General features: G+C 37.9%; 1 protein-coding gene across 12 annotated transcripts in view; it reads right to left on the minus strand.

Moving 5' to 3' along the window:
• FKBP15 (FKBP prolyl isomerase family member 15) overlaps positions 1-16,258 on the minus strand; it is a 54,508-nt gene that overhangs the window by 24,765 nt on the left and 13,485 nt on the right. For 8 of the 12 annotated variants that reach the window (XM_081527347.1, XM_081527353.1, XM_081527341.1 and 5 more), the window contains exons 5-12: positions 13,547-13,621; positions 13,069-13,167; positions 11,009-11,158; positions 10,059-10,127; positions 7,785-7,931; positions 5,153-5,295; positions 4,538-4,595; positions 1,544-1,651 (exon numbers count right to left, since the gene is read on the minus strand). In XM_081527347.1, the coding sequence (XP_081383473.1) occupies positions 1,544-1,651; positions 4,538-4,595; positions 5,153-5,295; positions 7,785-7,931; positions 10,059-10,127; positions 11,009-11,158; positions 13,069-13,167; positions 13,547-13,621 (849 nt within the window). The remainder of the gene's footprint in view (positions 1-1,543; positions 1,652-4,537; positions 4,596-5,152; positions 5,296-7,784; positions 7,932-10,058; positions 10,128-11,008; positions 11,159-13,068; positions 13,168-13,546; positions 13,622-16,258) is intronic. The other 4 variants (XM_081527378.1, XM_081527425.1, XM_081527389.1 and 1 more) reach the window with 1 other exon arrangement.

The following is a 16,258-nucleotide window of genomic DNA, read 5'->3' on the forward strand; positions in this document are numbered from 1 at the left end:
CACACACAGTAGGATTCACTGTGTCTCATTACCAGGCTATTTTTGACAATATACTTTTAGAGTGTCTTCCCTTCATTCTTTTTCTTCATAAAAGCAAAGCAATGCTGGTCCTACTGTAATTCTAAATAAAGTTAACATTGCAGGGAGCGTGGGTTCAATCCCCAGTCAAGGAACTAAGATCCTGTATGGAACACAAAGTGGGCAAAAACAAAAAAAAAGAATGTCTAAACAAAGTTACTGTATAGACATCTTCCTGATTCATACAAGGAAAAAAAGAAACTTTAGGCGCAATATACAGTGACTGTGATCTGCTATGCTACAGTTCAAGGGCTGAAATCTCTTCGACATTCTTTTACTTTAGAACTCCCTCTTATTTCCTGAAATTCTCAGAAATGTATTATGCATTTCTGGAAAAGCATTCCAGTTTTACATCATTACATAAATCAACCTAACTATCTAACAACAGAATGAAAAGAATTACCCTATAAGTAGCACTTAAAATTTTTAATAAAAATATTATCTTACCCAAATTTTATTTCCAGAACCCAAATAAAAATCAATTTTATAACAGGTCCCAGAAATCTTATCTTTGTTTAAAATGTTAAATCTGTACAGAGCTTTTCCATGAAGAAATAAAATAAAATTATGAAAAAATAAAACCTTTTATGAGTTTTTTTCTCAAGATCATCACCTTTGCTTTGTTGTGCATCAATGGCAAAGAATCCTAAAAATTAATCACTGTTAAGTGTTTCAATTCAGTTGAGAAAGCATTATTTTATTCACTAAGGAATTAACCAATGGTTAAAGAACTGAATAGGAATTGTTACTTCTTGTCATTCACCAAATTCCAGATGGACTAAATATGAAATAATAGATCTAAATATATAGTAATAAACATTTTAAAGACACATGTAATCTTTACAATATCTGAAAGTGAGAAGGCTTTCTAAGCATACTGTCAAAAGCAAAAAACAAAGGGAAAAAATTGATAGATCTGATTGCAATAAAATTTTTAAACTTCAAAAATCAACATTGCCCAAGAGAATCTAAGCAATTTGATCAACAAATATGAATTGAGCATTCTTTATGGATTGAGCATCATATGGTCTAAAAGGTTTGATTTTTACTAACAATAGAGATTTCAGTAGAAAACTAAATTAACCACTTAAAACCGCCCAGTTCTTGTGACACATATACAGAATCACTTCCATTTCTCAGGGGAAGTGCCAATTATAGGAGAAACACATTTGACTATAAGCTCTCTAAATAATGATTCTGGTTAGAGGCAGGAAAAGCAATAATTTCAATTAAAAGAAGAGAGGGGAAAAAAAAAAAAAAGAAGAGAGGGGGACTTCCCTGGTAGTCCAGTGGCTAAGACTCTGCACTCCCAATGCAAGGGGCCAGGGTTTGATCCCTGGTCAGGGTACATCCCACATGCTGCAGACCCAGGGCAGCAAAATAAATAAATATTAAAAAAAAAAAAAAAAGAACATAAGACAGCAACATCTGCACTATTCATTCTAAGACAGCCAGTGGGACATACTTCAATTTCTGAATCATTAGAATCCAGCTGTGGTGGAAGAATGGGCAGCATGGGCTGGCCCATTTTAGCCATCCGAGAGATCAACTTGGCCTTGACTGTATCAGGATTCTAAAAAGAAAGGAAAGTCACAAAAATCACTGTAATCAAGGTTCATTACCTTCAGTCAACTCTATGTCTTTGACTCTTGGGTCAAATCTTTCAGTAAGTCCCCCTGTCACATTTATTTGAAAGTACTTTTTCTATAAAATGAGAATTAAAGATTTCTTTCCTAGAAGCATATATGGGTCACAATTAATGATAGTAGAAAAAATAATTCCCTACATGTTGGAATGGACGAAGTGGTTCCATCGGTATTCCTTCATTTCAATCAAGTCTCCTTACCAGGCATAAGTGTTCTCATTTTACAGATGAAAAACTCAAGTACAAATTAAGGGAGGGAGGTATTTTAGATAACAGTACCTTCTCAAAAGCCCAAGAGCAACTCAGTAGGTAAATATTCAGAAGAGATTTAGGGAGAAAGGTAAACCGGAACTCTGTGTTCTAAATTCAGGTTCATTTAACACTGATTTGGCACTGATGACATACTAGTCCCTGAGCTGGATGCCTCTGTATTCATTAACTGGTTCAAAGTGCAGTTTTCAGAGCAGAGTGTATACCCCTAAGAGTACTCAAGATAATCTCGTGAGTGTAAAATGAAATGACCATAGCCTCTATTTTAAAATTATTTATAAGCTACAGTATTATTGTTTAGTCGTCCAGTCGTGTCCAACTCTTTGCGGCCCCATGGACTGCAGCACATCAGGCTTCCCTGTCCTTCGCCATCTCCCAGAGCTTGCTCAAGCTACTGTATACATAAGACATTAAACCTGCTTACAGGGATGGACAATACTTCATATAATTTGTGAACAAACATATACTGAGAGTGTGTGCTCATCTTTTTTTAACAGTGGAGGCACATCAGCAAAAAAGATCCCTCAAAAGAGGACTAATTATATAAACCAATATCCACACAATGGAACACTGGGATCTAAAGATAAAAAAAGAATGAGGAAGTTTTCCATACACTAACATGGAAAGACACTGTTAGTATAAAAAGCAAGGTAGATAATACACATAATATGCTATTTTTTGTGAAAGGGGGGAAATAAAATATACCTTCCTACTTGCTTGCATTTGCATTAAGAAACACTGAAGGAAAACATGAGAAACTAATAAAAGCATTTACCCAAAGTGCAGGGTGGGAAGGGGGGTAAGATAAAATAAGGGTACATGAGGGAAGGGGTAGGAATGAAGTTTTCTCAACATATATCCTGTTATATTGTTTTGCTAACTGTGCCCTATGAATGTAATTATATATTCAAAGCAAAAGATAAAAACTTGGGAAATTCCCTGGTAGTACGGTAGGTTGGGACTTTGTCTTCCAAAGAAGGGGGTACATGTTTGATCCCTGGTAGAGGAGCTAAGACCCCACATGCCTCGCAGCTAAAAAACCAAAACATGAAAAACAGAAATATTGTAACATATTCAATAAAGACTTAAAAAATGGTCCATATAAAAACATTTTTTTAAAATAAAAACTTCAATGGAAAAAGATGGTTAAAGTTTTATGTTATATGAACTTTGTCTCAATTAAAAAAACAAAATTGCAAAAAAAAGAAAGGGGAAAAAAAACATTGTAGACCACTAACTTACCAAAAGTTACTGAAGTTTAGAAATATTTGATAAAAGTAGCTGTGTCTAGAGAGTACAAAAGAACTAATACTGAACAATTTTGTCGGCATGCAAAGATCTGAGATTTTACACTGTTTTCCCATTTTCTTGATTCCTTGGCTTAGCCTTCTGGGTTTAGATCACTTTTTATAATATCAGATCAATTATTTTCTTAAGTAATTCCTACTTTGGACTGGATACAAACAAGTAAACTAGAGTTGGAGGGAAATTAATCATCAATTCCAGTCCACACAGTTATGCTAATGTGGCAGGTGAAAGCTACAAAGCTTTAGAACTTCAAGCACTTCAGCTATCATCCCATCCACATGCAGCAAACTCAGATGCCTTCATGGAGCAGGCAGGGCAGCCTCCCACACAGTGTACATCCTCCAAAAGGTCTTCAAATCCAAAGTTTACTACAACAGTTTGCTAGTCTCCTTATCTCATAGTTTGGGAAATACAGAAGCCCAGTAACCTGCTCAAAGCCAACTAGCTGGTGAGTTAGTGTAGAATTCCTCTGAGAAGATGAAAGTATAAAGACATGTAGTGTTAGCAGTAATTATGATAACAAAAAGCAATGTTAACTGAGCCTTACAATATTCCAGACACAATACTAGAAACTCTATAGGCATTATTTAATTTAAACCTCATGGGCTTCCCCACTGGCTCGGCAGGTAAAGAATCCACCTGCAATGCAGGAGATGCAGGTTCAATCCCTGCGCTGGGAAGATCCCCTGGAGAAGGAAATGGCAACCTGCTCCATTATTCTTACCTGAAAAATCTCATGGACAGAGGAGCCTGGCGGGCTATGGTCCAAAGGGTTGCAAAGAGTAAGACATAACTGAGTGCACACACACGTGCGCACGTGCACACACACACACACACATGCACAGGTACACACGTAAATCTTGAGAGATTACTGAAGACATGTTTCATGTAGGCTCTGAGCTTAGGGCTTTATAAACATATCACAAAAACATATCACAAAGAGGGGCTGTGAGAATTATTACCATTTTAATAATGAAGAAACTGAAGATCAGGGAAATGAGATAATTTTCTCAAGGTCACATGTTTGTAAGAACAAAGATTTCAATCCAGGTCTATGCAGAAGCCCAGGCTAATTTAAACTGACTCCCAAGTAAAAGACAGTGGATCAAGTAACCACTGATTTCTACCCTAAATCAACATTTCTCATTATTTTTTTTTTCTCTAACCTACCACACCCGAGGCACATGAAACCTTCCTAGCAAACTGGGGTTAAGGAGATAAGACATATATACTCACTGTATTTACTGTAAGCTGTTCACTAAGGGAGTTAGATTTGGAACGAAGAGCTGACTCCCTGAAAGCAAATAAGACATAGCCTAAGATAAAAACAAAATCTATAATCACGAGTCCAGATTATACTGGTTAAACACTGTTTTTTAAGATGTTTGATAATTTGACAGCTGTAAAATAGAATTTTAACTGTTTTTTAGTTTGCATAATTTCTGAAAGCTACTGAAGATAATTTTCCATTCAAATGGAAAAATTTACATTTTATCCTTAGAGATAAGTGTTTTTATGGCTTTTGCCCAATTTTTCTCCAAAGTTTGGAGGGTATTCTTTTATATCTGAGTTAGTGCTTTTATAGACTATGAATATTAATCCTTTGTTAGAAAATCTGAAGCAATTATGTTTCCCATTTCCCTTATCCCATTTCCCCCCCCCAATTATTTAAAATTATTTCAGTTTTCAACTAGTGCGTTGGCCCCAAAGTTCATTTGGGTTCTTCTGTACGATGCTATGGACAAACCTGAACAAACTTTTTGGCCAACCTAATATATCCCTATTGCTGAACTACCCTAAGAATCATGTTTCTGGACAATAAAAGAGCTTGATACAACTGCAGTGTCTTACCCTGATTTGAAAGGTACCGACGTGGATGGTGACACAATAGGGTCAGCAGAGATGCTGTCAGCAGCAGGGATGGGAGAAGGGGCTGCAGAATCCCGGGAACTAACACTGTGCCCATCAGAGCCAGAATCTCTAGCGAATTTGACCTAAGGAAAGATCAACCACAGGTTGAATAGGCTAACAGACCACAAAAACGGCCCTCTTCCCCCTCCATTCTCCTTCCATCTTACTTATTCTTCATCATACAAAATCATTACCTGTTCATGGTAGGCAAAAGAGAAAATGGAGATAAGCCAAAAGAAAAAAAAAAGATTATTACTGGCAATTCAACTATCAAGCAGCAATATTGTTAGGATTTCAGATGTAATATTTCACATTTATATTATGTGTGTGTGTTTTACAAAAACGGGGCCATACTGCCTTACTCACTCACTGATTAACATATTAATAGTTCCATGTTAACTAAATTATTAATCGACAACATCCTTTTTAACTTCTAACTTCAAAGGTCACACCCTTAACTGCTATCAACTACAGGAAAAAGTCTCCAAAGGACTTTAGGGACAGAAGTCACAAATATCTATGTTACCACAAAATATATTTCATCATTTCCCACTTGTTGGACATTCAGTTTATTTCTCATTTCTTCCATACAAACAATACTTCTATGAATAGTTTTATCTCTATATCTTTGCACATAATCTTTTCCAAAATACAAATTCCCAGAAGTTAAGTTGCAGGATAAAAGTTATACTTACTTTTAAAACTTTTGATATATACCATTAAATTTCACACCATAAAGGGTGAACTACTTTATACTCCATATGTGTGCTCAGTCGCTCAGCCATGTCTGCCTCTTTGGACTGTAGCCCGCCAGACTCCTCTATCCATGGAATTATCCAGGCAAGAATACTGGAGCGGGTTGTTATTTCCTACTCTAGGGGATCTTCCTGACCCCCAGGGAACAAACACAAGTCTCCTGCCCCTCCTACACTGGCATGCGGATTCTTGACTACTGCACCACCTGGGAAGCCCTTATACTCCAAAAGTAGTATATAAATCCTTCTCAAAACTCTTGTCACACTGGGTATTACCATTCTGTATCATCCTTGTCATTTTTTCTTTTTCTTTGCCATGTCTCATGGCTTGCAGGATCTCGGTTCTCCAATCAGAGGCTGAACCCAGGCCACAGCAGTTAAAGCCCTGAATCCTAACCACTAGGCCACCAGGGAACTCCGCCAGCCTTGTCAGTTTAGTAAACAATTTGTAATACTTTGATTATTGGTAAAATAGGGTATTTCTTTCTTATATTTACAAAAAGTCTTAATGGAGTCAAATTGATTTGTTATCTATCACAGCCACGATTTCCTCAAAGGAAATGGATAAAGAATATAAAAGCTGTGAAAGAGGCAGCTGGAAGCATGTCAGTCAAAGAGGGCTGAAACGCCCACCAGAGATAAGGGTGGAGAAAGTTACTGAGAAACAATGCATATCCTTTGCTGCAGCAGGAATAACAGCCACAATGAAGATGACCATAATATCTATTTGCATTGTATCTTATAGTTTATAGTCTCAAACACTATCACATCTGGACCTAATAATCAGTGTAAAGCAAACAGAGTATTTTTTGGGGTGAGGGGGCAAGGATTGGAGGGGGAACATTAATTAACCACAGTTGTTATAAACTTTATTTGGGCTTCCCTGGTATCTCAGACAGTAAAGAATCTGCTTACAATGCAAGAGACCCGGGTTCGATCCCTGGGTTGGGAAGATCCCCTGGAGAAGGGAATGGTTACCCACTCCAGTATGCTTGCTTGGAGAATTTCATGGTCAGAGGAGCCTGGCAAGCTACAGTCCATGGGGTCGCAAAGAGTTGGGACATGACTGAGTGACTAACATAGAAATTATTTGTAATAAAATCTTTAAATAGTACAAAAGGGTAGAATGTAAAAAAGTAAAAGTTTCTGAACTCCACTCCCATCCTCCAGAGAAAAATCACTACATTTTTTTAAATGCCTCCAGAAATTTCATATGAATATATGGGCATATATATATATATATTTATTTGTATATATATACATACATACACACACAAGATCATACTACCCATACTGTTCTTCAACTTGTTTCTTTCACTTAAAAACAGATTTTCGATATTCTTTAAGAAACAAACAGATGTTCACTCTCTGAAAAACCATAATTCAACCAGTCTCATAATGACAAACATTTAAGCTGTTTTCAGTTCTCCACTATCACAAACAATGTGGCAAAAAACTATGTATCTATCTCTAGCTATCTATCTACATACAGGTATACATGCACACGTATGTAAACATATTGATAGGATAAATTTGTAGCCATGGAATTACTAAATCAAAAGGTATGAACACTGGGTAAGAATCACTATTTTACAGAAAAAATGACAAGAGAAGGGACTATAAATACAGAGCAAAGAAGGACATAAACCTTGTCCTTTAGATTCCAAAGCTGTTGTTCTTTCCAACTATACCATTTCTACTTAAAAGGAAAAAAAGAGAGAGATAGCTGTAGAATCTTCTCCAACACATTTATTTATTCATTTTACTTAACTAGCAAAGAGGACTCATCACACACAACACAGCACAATTTCACTCACCCGCCTAATCTCCACCTCGAACACCAGGATCGAGTCTGTTGAGGGAGTCCATCCTATTACCCCTTCAGAGCCAGCAGCGCAGGCTGGGGGGATGATAAGCAACCGCTTCCCTCCTTTCCTCATGCCCACCATTCCATCCTCCCAGCTCTTCAGGAATCAGAGAAGAGGAAAAGTTCATCAGATACAAACCTTCTCATAAGACAAAACACAGTAGAGGATCATCAGTTTATGTTCCCTGCTCCCACACAACAGTCATAAGAACATCTAGAATACTTCTCGGCTGACTTGTCAAACCCAGCACATCCAGGGCTAAATGAAATATCTTACACGATGAGAGAAATTGGGAGGAACAGAATGGCATTAAAAGAGAAATAAAAGCTATCATTTATTAAACACAGTTTTTTCTAAGTACTTTGCTAAGTGCTTTACTTCCACTATGTAGTTTAACTCCTAAAATAACTTCATAAGGTTAGTAGCAATAGCTCCATTTTACAGAAGAGAAAATTGAGGCTTAAGGAAGTAAGGTAACCAGCCCAAAATCAGTTAGCAAATTGTTAAGCCAAGATTCAACACTAGATCAGTCTAGCTTTAAGTGTCATGCCCCAACTACTATGATCTCCAGGAAAAAGTTTCCAAAGGATTCTGAGAAAAAGAGTCATCAACAAAGCTATGGAGAAAAACACTCTGCCACACGGATGAATGAGTACTAAACAATGCATCAATATGTCCTGACACAATGATACCTCACATGTGTAAAATATTCTTTTTTTAAAAAAACTTCTTAAAAAAAAAAAAAGAAAAACAAAAAGAACTTCTCATTTTATATTGGAGTATAGCCGATTAACAATGTTGTGAGGGACTTCCCTGGTGATCCAGTGACTAAGACTCCATGTTCCCAACGCCGGGGGCCTAGACTCAAACCCTCATCAGGGAACTAGATCCTGCATGTCGCAATTAAGATCTGGCGCAGCCACATTACTTTTTTTAAAAAAGAAAAAGAAACAAAAAACAATGTTGTGATAAGTTTCAGGTGGACAGCAAAGGGACTCAGCCATACATACACATGTATCCATTCTCCCTCAAACTCCCCTCCCATCCAGGCTGCCACGCAGCCTTGAGCAGAGTTCTGATGCCCAGCAGGGCCCTGTGGAGCTCCTGGGAACGGAAGTCTTTTTGTCTCCCATTCCTCTTAGGCAAGATTCCAGCCTGCATGACCTTCTCTGAGCTCCAGGGACTTGACTGAGCAACTGAATTGACTGAAACAAAGGAGAAGCAGCAAAGAAACCACCTGAGGCAAGGTTAAAGGGACCAGAGAGGCTCATCAAGACCGGGAGATGAGACCTAAGACCCTGCACACAGCCTGATTTGTCAGCAACCCCACCCTTTTGAAACAGTGCACAAGAAGGAATGAAGATTGTTGAGGGAATGAAGATTGTTACTGCCTTGATCCTTATCTGTGCCCTAACGACATGAAACCTCTCCCTACTCACCAGGGAGGGGGCACAGGTTCTTGAGGGGCTAGTTTACTGCGTTCCCCCTTTGCCTGGCCAAGTAACAAAGCCACTCTTTTTTTTCTCCATAATTCTGCCTCCATATTTCTGTTTGGCACTAGTGCACAGACAGCCAAGAACCTGGCAACAGTTTCCTGTGCTATACAGGACTTTGTTGGTTATCCATTTTAAACAGGAGAGTGTACACGTAGATCCCAAATTCCCTAACTGTCTCTTTCCCTCCCATTCATCCCCGCTGGCAACTGTAACTTTGTTCTCTAAGTCTGTGGGTCTGTTTGTTTTGTAAAATAATCTTTACTTTATAAAATACATCCATAGTTGCTAAAGAAAAAATTTACAATGTGAACCCAGGTCCTTGGACTCCAATCCCAATGTCGCTCCTGCTATGCTGCAGTTGCTTCCCGGCATGATTCAAAGCATCCCAGACAAATCAGAATCACTTGTTAATGATACACTTCTAGAAGAAACAATTTAATCTCTTTCCCAAGGAGGCAATAGGAAGAATTGAATAGTTCCCTCAGAACCACAGAATGAAAAATAAAAGGCAGAGACCACAAAAAAGAAATGCATCCTTCTTCAATATATTGTCTCACAGGGGAAAGTCTCTCAAATCCAGATAACGTAGCACATTTTTCTGTATTTTATAACCAAGCCTTTCCAGATTCTTAGAAAATAAACCCAGCTTAGAAATTTCATAAAATTCAGTCTAAGTTAAGCACACTGCAACTGATAAACTCTTACAAGAACACAGTTAAGCCTTTACCTTGATGACTTTTCCTGACCCTAATTTCAGGCGAAGAAGCTTATCTTTGTTAGCAGTGGAATCAAAAACCTGAAAGTTGATCAAAATAAATGTCAGCCAACTTCACAAATAATAATAATCATTATGATGTTCAACTTAACATAGAACAGCACAGTACTTCTGAAATAGGAAATGTCAAATATACTGGAAAAATACTTCTGACCTTAAAAAAAGGGGCCACATCATGGCTAACGGTGTTATCACACTGAGTATCTCCGAGGCAAGGATTTTCCAGGTTTAGAAAAAAATAAACTTCTACCACCATGTACTTAAAATTATTTTAATCTATAAAGAATTTTCAAATAAATTATCTCATTTGATGCGACGAACAACCATCTGGCCAAGAAAGTAGATAGAGCCCTACTAAGTAAGCTCAATTCATAGGAAAAAAAAAAAATTAAGAGCTTAAACGACTTGACAAAGTCAAGTTAGGATAAAACTGGGACTTGAATCCACATTTTTGGACTCATCATCTAAAGCTTTTTTATCAAACCATACTACTTTTGAGGGCTTAATAATACAAAAACACAACAAGCCCAATCTATTCACACTATCTAGTATAAGAAAAACAGAGAAACACAACTGTGAAGAAAGTCTAAAAAGTTTAAGGCCTAATCCCATAAGAATCTATTCAAATTTATAATTGGTATAGGAGGACATGAACAATTACCAAAAATAACACTGGTGCAACTGTTTTCCACTTGCTCTAAGCAAAAGACACAGTGGCACCGAGCAGATTTTATACACAAGCATTTCATGGCTATGCCTCAAAAGCAGCTGTAGAGATTAAACCAAGGCTCCTAAAAGATTTCTATTTGCTAACAACAGCAATTCACAGTAATATACTGTACATTTGAATAGCTCTCATGCTATTTAAATTACAAAAGAACTTGCAGGGTACTTTTTCTTACCTGGCCCAGAACGTGATTCTGAAAGAGCCAGCTGGTATAGGCCACTTCTAAAGAATCTCCAACTTCTACAGCAGGGCCTTCCACTACAATAAGGTCCTGTGACAGCACTGAATCCAGGGAAGAGGTGCTGTTGCACTTGGCAATGCAGACCTGCAAGGTGAAATTGAAGCAGCATGAACCTAGTTTAAGCTCAGTTAAGGACTCACTCAGTTATTACTAACTGCTCTTTTCCAAACAGTGGTGCCCACTAGCAAAACAAATTACATGTTTAGAAGCAAACTATCCCAAAGTCAGTAATCTTGCCAGGAATCAAAGTGACTAAGAGTATGGCTTTGCAGTCTGACTGCCTGAGTACAGATATGGGCACTGCCACTTAGTAACTTGTGATCTCAGCCAAATAACATAACTCCTGTGAACCTTATTTCAGAGGTTTTTTTGTAAGATGGAGATAAAGGCTTTCCATATTTCCTAGGGTTAGCTATGAAGACTGAACTAATAATACAAGAAGAGTACTTGGCACAATGCCTGGCAAATAACAGTAAGTACACAATAAACACTTGCTATCATTACTATACTAATTTACTGCTTCAGTGTTTGGGAGCCTATGAAAGATAGGGGAGCATCTAAAAAAATGTCAAAAGGCTATTTAAAGACATAAAATAAAGGCCCTTTACAAAACCATGATGTATTCCCAGAATTCATCTCTACCACCTACAGATGTACCCATATTATGTTAGCTGAGATCCTAGATAAAGAAGTCAAACATATCTTTATGAATAATTTTTCTATAGCCAATGTTTGAACATATATACCTTAGAAACTTGCTACTCATTTTCTTTAAAAAAAGTTTCATTATTGCAATCAAATAAATGCTAGCTAAAACAATAAGAAGTCATTTTTTATCAAGCAAATAAGAGTAAGAAGGAAAAAAAGCTATAATAAATCTAAATGTTGGCAAAGGGGCTTCCATGGTGGTCCAGTAGCTAAGAATCCACTAGGCACTGCAGGCGACACTGGTTTGATCCCTGGTCCAGGGAGATCCCACATGCCCCGGGGCAACTCAGCCTGTGTGCCACAACTACTGAGCCCAAGCTCTGGAGCCTGTGTGTTGCAAATACCGAGCCCATGCACCACAACTACTGAAGCATGAGTGCCCTAGAACCTGTGCTCTGCAACAAGAGAAGCTTGTTGCACTAGAGAGTAGCCCCTTCTTGTAGCAACTGGAGAAAGTCCAAGCATGGTAACGAAGACCCAGCACAGTCAAAAATAAATAAATGTTGGCAAAGGTATAGTGAGAGAACTGATATGGATGTAAAATAGTACAATTTATACAGAATCTAAAAATATATGAACTCTTTGACTCCATCTTTCACTTATTCTAGCCTAAGGAAATAATCAGAGACCAATGCAAGAGACATGGGTTGCAGTCCCTGGGTTGGGGAGATTCCCTGGAGTAGGAAGTGGCAACACACTCCAGTATTCTTTCCTGGAAAATTCCACAGACAGAGGAGACTGATGGGCTACAGTCCACAGGGTTGCAAAGAGTCAGACATGACTGAGCGACTGAATACGCATGCACGCTGAAAGGACTATAACTATTTACGCACCTCATGCACTGAAAGGACTATAGCTATTTACGCACCTCATGCATAGGAAAAGAAAGAAATGTAACATGTTAACAGTGATTACTTTAGGTAGTCAGATTATGAATGTTTTCAAATGCTTTTCTAAATTTTCTATAATGACAATGAAATAACTTTTTAAAAATTCTTTTAAAATAATATTTTTAAAAAGAATAGTTGTATTTATTCCTTAAGATAATTTATGAAAAGTGTTTAAAGATATAAGTTTATATTTAGCCTTTTTTTTCTCCTTTCAAGCAATAAGTATTATTATTATTTCCCTAAAATACAATAAGTTCAAGTGATGAATTTACTGGGGGTTTTTTAGGTTTGTAACTAACAATATAGCAAGTTATGAGTTTTCCATATATTTTCTTAAAATCAAGGGAAATTCAGACTAGTGTTTGGCTCTTCACAGAATGAATAAAATAATCTTACCTGTTTATTGAACTCCACGGCAGCCTTTTCCGACTCAAACATGATGGACCAGTTTTGTCTCTGGTCATCATAAAAGGTGCTGTAGTTATTGGGCTGAACCTGGAGAAAGGAGAAATGTTGAGATAACTCAACAGCAGGCAGCACAGTGGATAAATGTGACTGCCTAAGCTCATATAAAAGGGCCTTGCCTCAGGTGGACCCAAGGAGAGTTATCAGGGAACTTTCTTCTTCCTTCCCATCCTCCACCAATCACCCCTTAGTCCACATTCCCAGAAGGTAATCAAGAGAGCCTTCCGAGAGATTCTGTTAAGATATTGACTCTGGAGAATTCCCTGACAAGCACAGCCAAAAAAAAAGATACCTACCCTAGAGTTCAGAGTGAAGGTAGTGGATCTAATATCCACCAGGTATGCACAGACCTATCTCTCCTATAAACCAGTCCCAAAGGAGCTACTGATTCCAATAGGGAAAGTCTTACCATCAGCTCAAAGTTCAGATGAATCCTGGCAACTGTTACTGGCTGTTGCTGACTGATATAAAGAAGAATCCTATACTGTACTCAAGCAAAGATGGGCAGAAAAAAAAGAGAGAAGTTAAAGAACAATACAAAGATGTCAGGGCTCATGCTTCATGCAGGTATAAAACTCAAACCTCAGTTAACCCATTAAAGTTTACTTTATCTTCTCACCATCTACTTTAATCTCTTCTCATTTTGACCCTACTCTTTTAACTGTAATTAGCAATGTCTTTATTTTGTTGGTGTTTTTCTTTGAATGAGAGTGACTAAAGAGATATGCAAATGGCCCACAGGTACATAAAAAAGATGTTCAACATCATTAGGCATTAAGGAAATACAAATTAAAACCATAATAAGGTACCAGTTCACACCTATTAGAATGGCTATTGTAGAAAAAGGAAAAAAAATGAAGTGTTGGCAGGGTAGTGGAGAAACTGGAACCCTCATACGTCACTTATGGGAATGTAAAATGGTATACATGCTGCAGAGAGAGTTTGGCAGTTCCTCGAAAAGCTGAACAAGGAATTACCATATGACACAGCAATTTCCCTCCTAGTATACATGCAAAAGAACTGAAAAGAGGGACTCAAACATACAGTTGTACATCAATGTTCACTGCAGTTATTCACAATAGTCAAAAGGTGGAAACAACTAAGTGTCCAGCAGATAATGAACGATAAACATTAAAAGTGTGTTTTATATATATATATATACAATAAAATATTCAGTCATAAAAATAATCAATTTCTTATACATGCTAAAACATGGATGAATCTTGAAAACATTTTGCTAAGTGAAATAAGCCAGACAAATATTTTATGATTCCACTTATATGAAATACTTAGAATAGGCAAATTCATGATAGTGTGGGACAGGGAAGCCTGGTGTGCTGCAGTGCATGGGGTCGCAAAGAGTCAGATACGACTTAGTGACTAAACAACAACAGAAAGTAGATTAGGGGTTACCAGGGAATAGGGAAAGGGGAAGGGGAGTTATTGCTTAAAGGTTACAGATTTTGTTTGGGGTGACGAAAAAGGTGGAAATAGTGATGATGGTTGCTCAATACTGTGAATGTAATTTATGCAACTGAATTGTATACTTAAAAATGATTAAAATGGCAAATTTTATGTCTCATATATATTTACAACACACACACACACAGAAATTAAAATTCAACCCTAGAAGGGAGGGAGGGACTGACTACAGGAGCTCATATACAATCTTATACTAGAAAGGACTTCCCTTATACTATGTGAGGCAGATACAGCAGGGACTGATTACCTCATGCCAATCCAATTATACACTGAGCTGCTCAGGGAAGGGTCATAGGTATATGAAGAGCTGGTTTACTTCTGGGCTGTCCCTATTCTCGAGCACTATCTATGAAGACTTTTGACTGAGAGCCTGGATGGCCTCTGACTCTTTGGTCCTGAAGTTTTCTGCCCATCAGAGAAACTGAGCTGAGATTCTTTAGTCTCTCCCCCATGAAATTCAAAATCTAGCGAATGTATTGAGAGGAAGGTTGTTGCTTTCCAACCCTAAATAGGATTTTATCTCCCATGAACCAAAGGCAATCTTTCTCTCTGCTTTTCTGGCATAGTCCACGGACTTCCACACCAAACCCCAATTCATCAAATGTCCCTTGGGGAAAAACCAATCTTGTGTTTGAAGCATCTACAGTTTTTGCCAACAGTTTTTGCCAATGTCTCTTTCCCCCAGTAGTCTCTGCTTGGGGTACACCTGATGCTTAGTCTACTCCTAAGTATCAGCAAAGGTCTCAAGGCAAGGAAACGCTCAGCTCATTGGCTCTTTCCTCTCAAAATTTTAGTTCATCTACTCATCATTTCCATAGCTCCCTAATGAATTTTAAAATACCACTTTTTCACTTTGTCTTTTTATACTGTTGCCTGCCACAACGTAAGACATTCTATCTGGAAGTGAAGGGTGGTAAGGTCCCAATTGGCCTGTGCTAACTCACCTTAGTCATGTCCAACTCTGTGCGACCCTATGGACTGGGTAGCCCATCAGGCTCCTCTGGCCATGGTATTCTCTAGGCAAGGATACTGGCATGAGTTGCCATGCCCTCCTCCAGGGGATCTTCCCAAGCCAGGGATCGAACTCACATCTTTTAAGTCTCCTGTATCGGCAGGTAGGTTCTCTACCACTAGTGTCACCTGGGAAGCCCAAAATCCCAATACCAGATTTTTAAAATCCAAATGGCAATCTCTAATGAATTAACAAAGTTAGATAATAATCAACAATGGCTGGTAACAGGGACCTCTCTGGGAGTCCAGTGGTTAAGACTGTATGCTCCCACTGTAGTGGGTGCAGGTCTGATAATCTGGTCAGGGGGCTAAGATCCCATATGCTTCCCAGCGGGTCCAAAAAGAAAAAAAAAACAAACAATGGCTGCTAACATGACAAAATGAGAGGCAATCAGACATTATGTATCTCCCAATGGGAGAATGAGAGATTTAAGGAAGACAGTAACAAACTGCAATGCATGGACCTTATTAGGTTAAAAGTAACTGTTAAAAAGAAAAAAAAAACAGATAATCAGGGAAACCTGAATACTAACTGGTAGTGTGCATGAGATCAAAGAATTATTCTGGGTTTTGTTTAGGTGCGATAATGGTTATGTTTTTTAAAATCTTTATCTTCTTGAGATATGTA

This window comes from Giraffa tippelskirchi, chromosome 1 (genome assembly GCF_054371585.1).
Source record: "Giraffa tippelskirchi isolate mGirTip1 chromosome 1, T2T-mGirTip1v1.2.pri, whole genome shotgun sequence".
In the NCBI taxonomy this organism is placed as follows: Eukaryota; Metazoa; Chordata; class Mammalia; order Artiodactyla; family Giraffidae; genus Giraffa; species Giraffa tippelskirchi.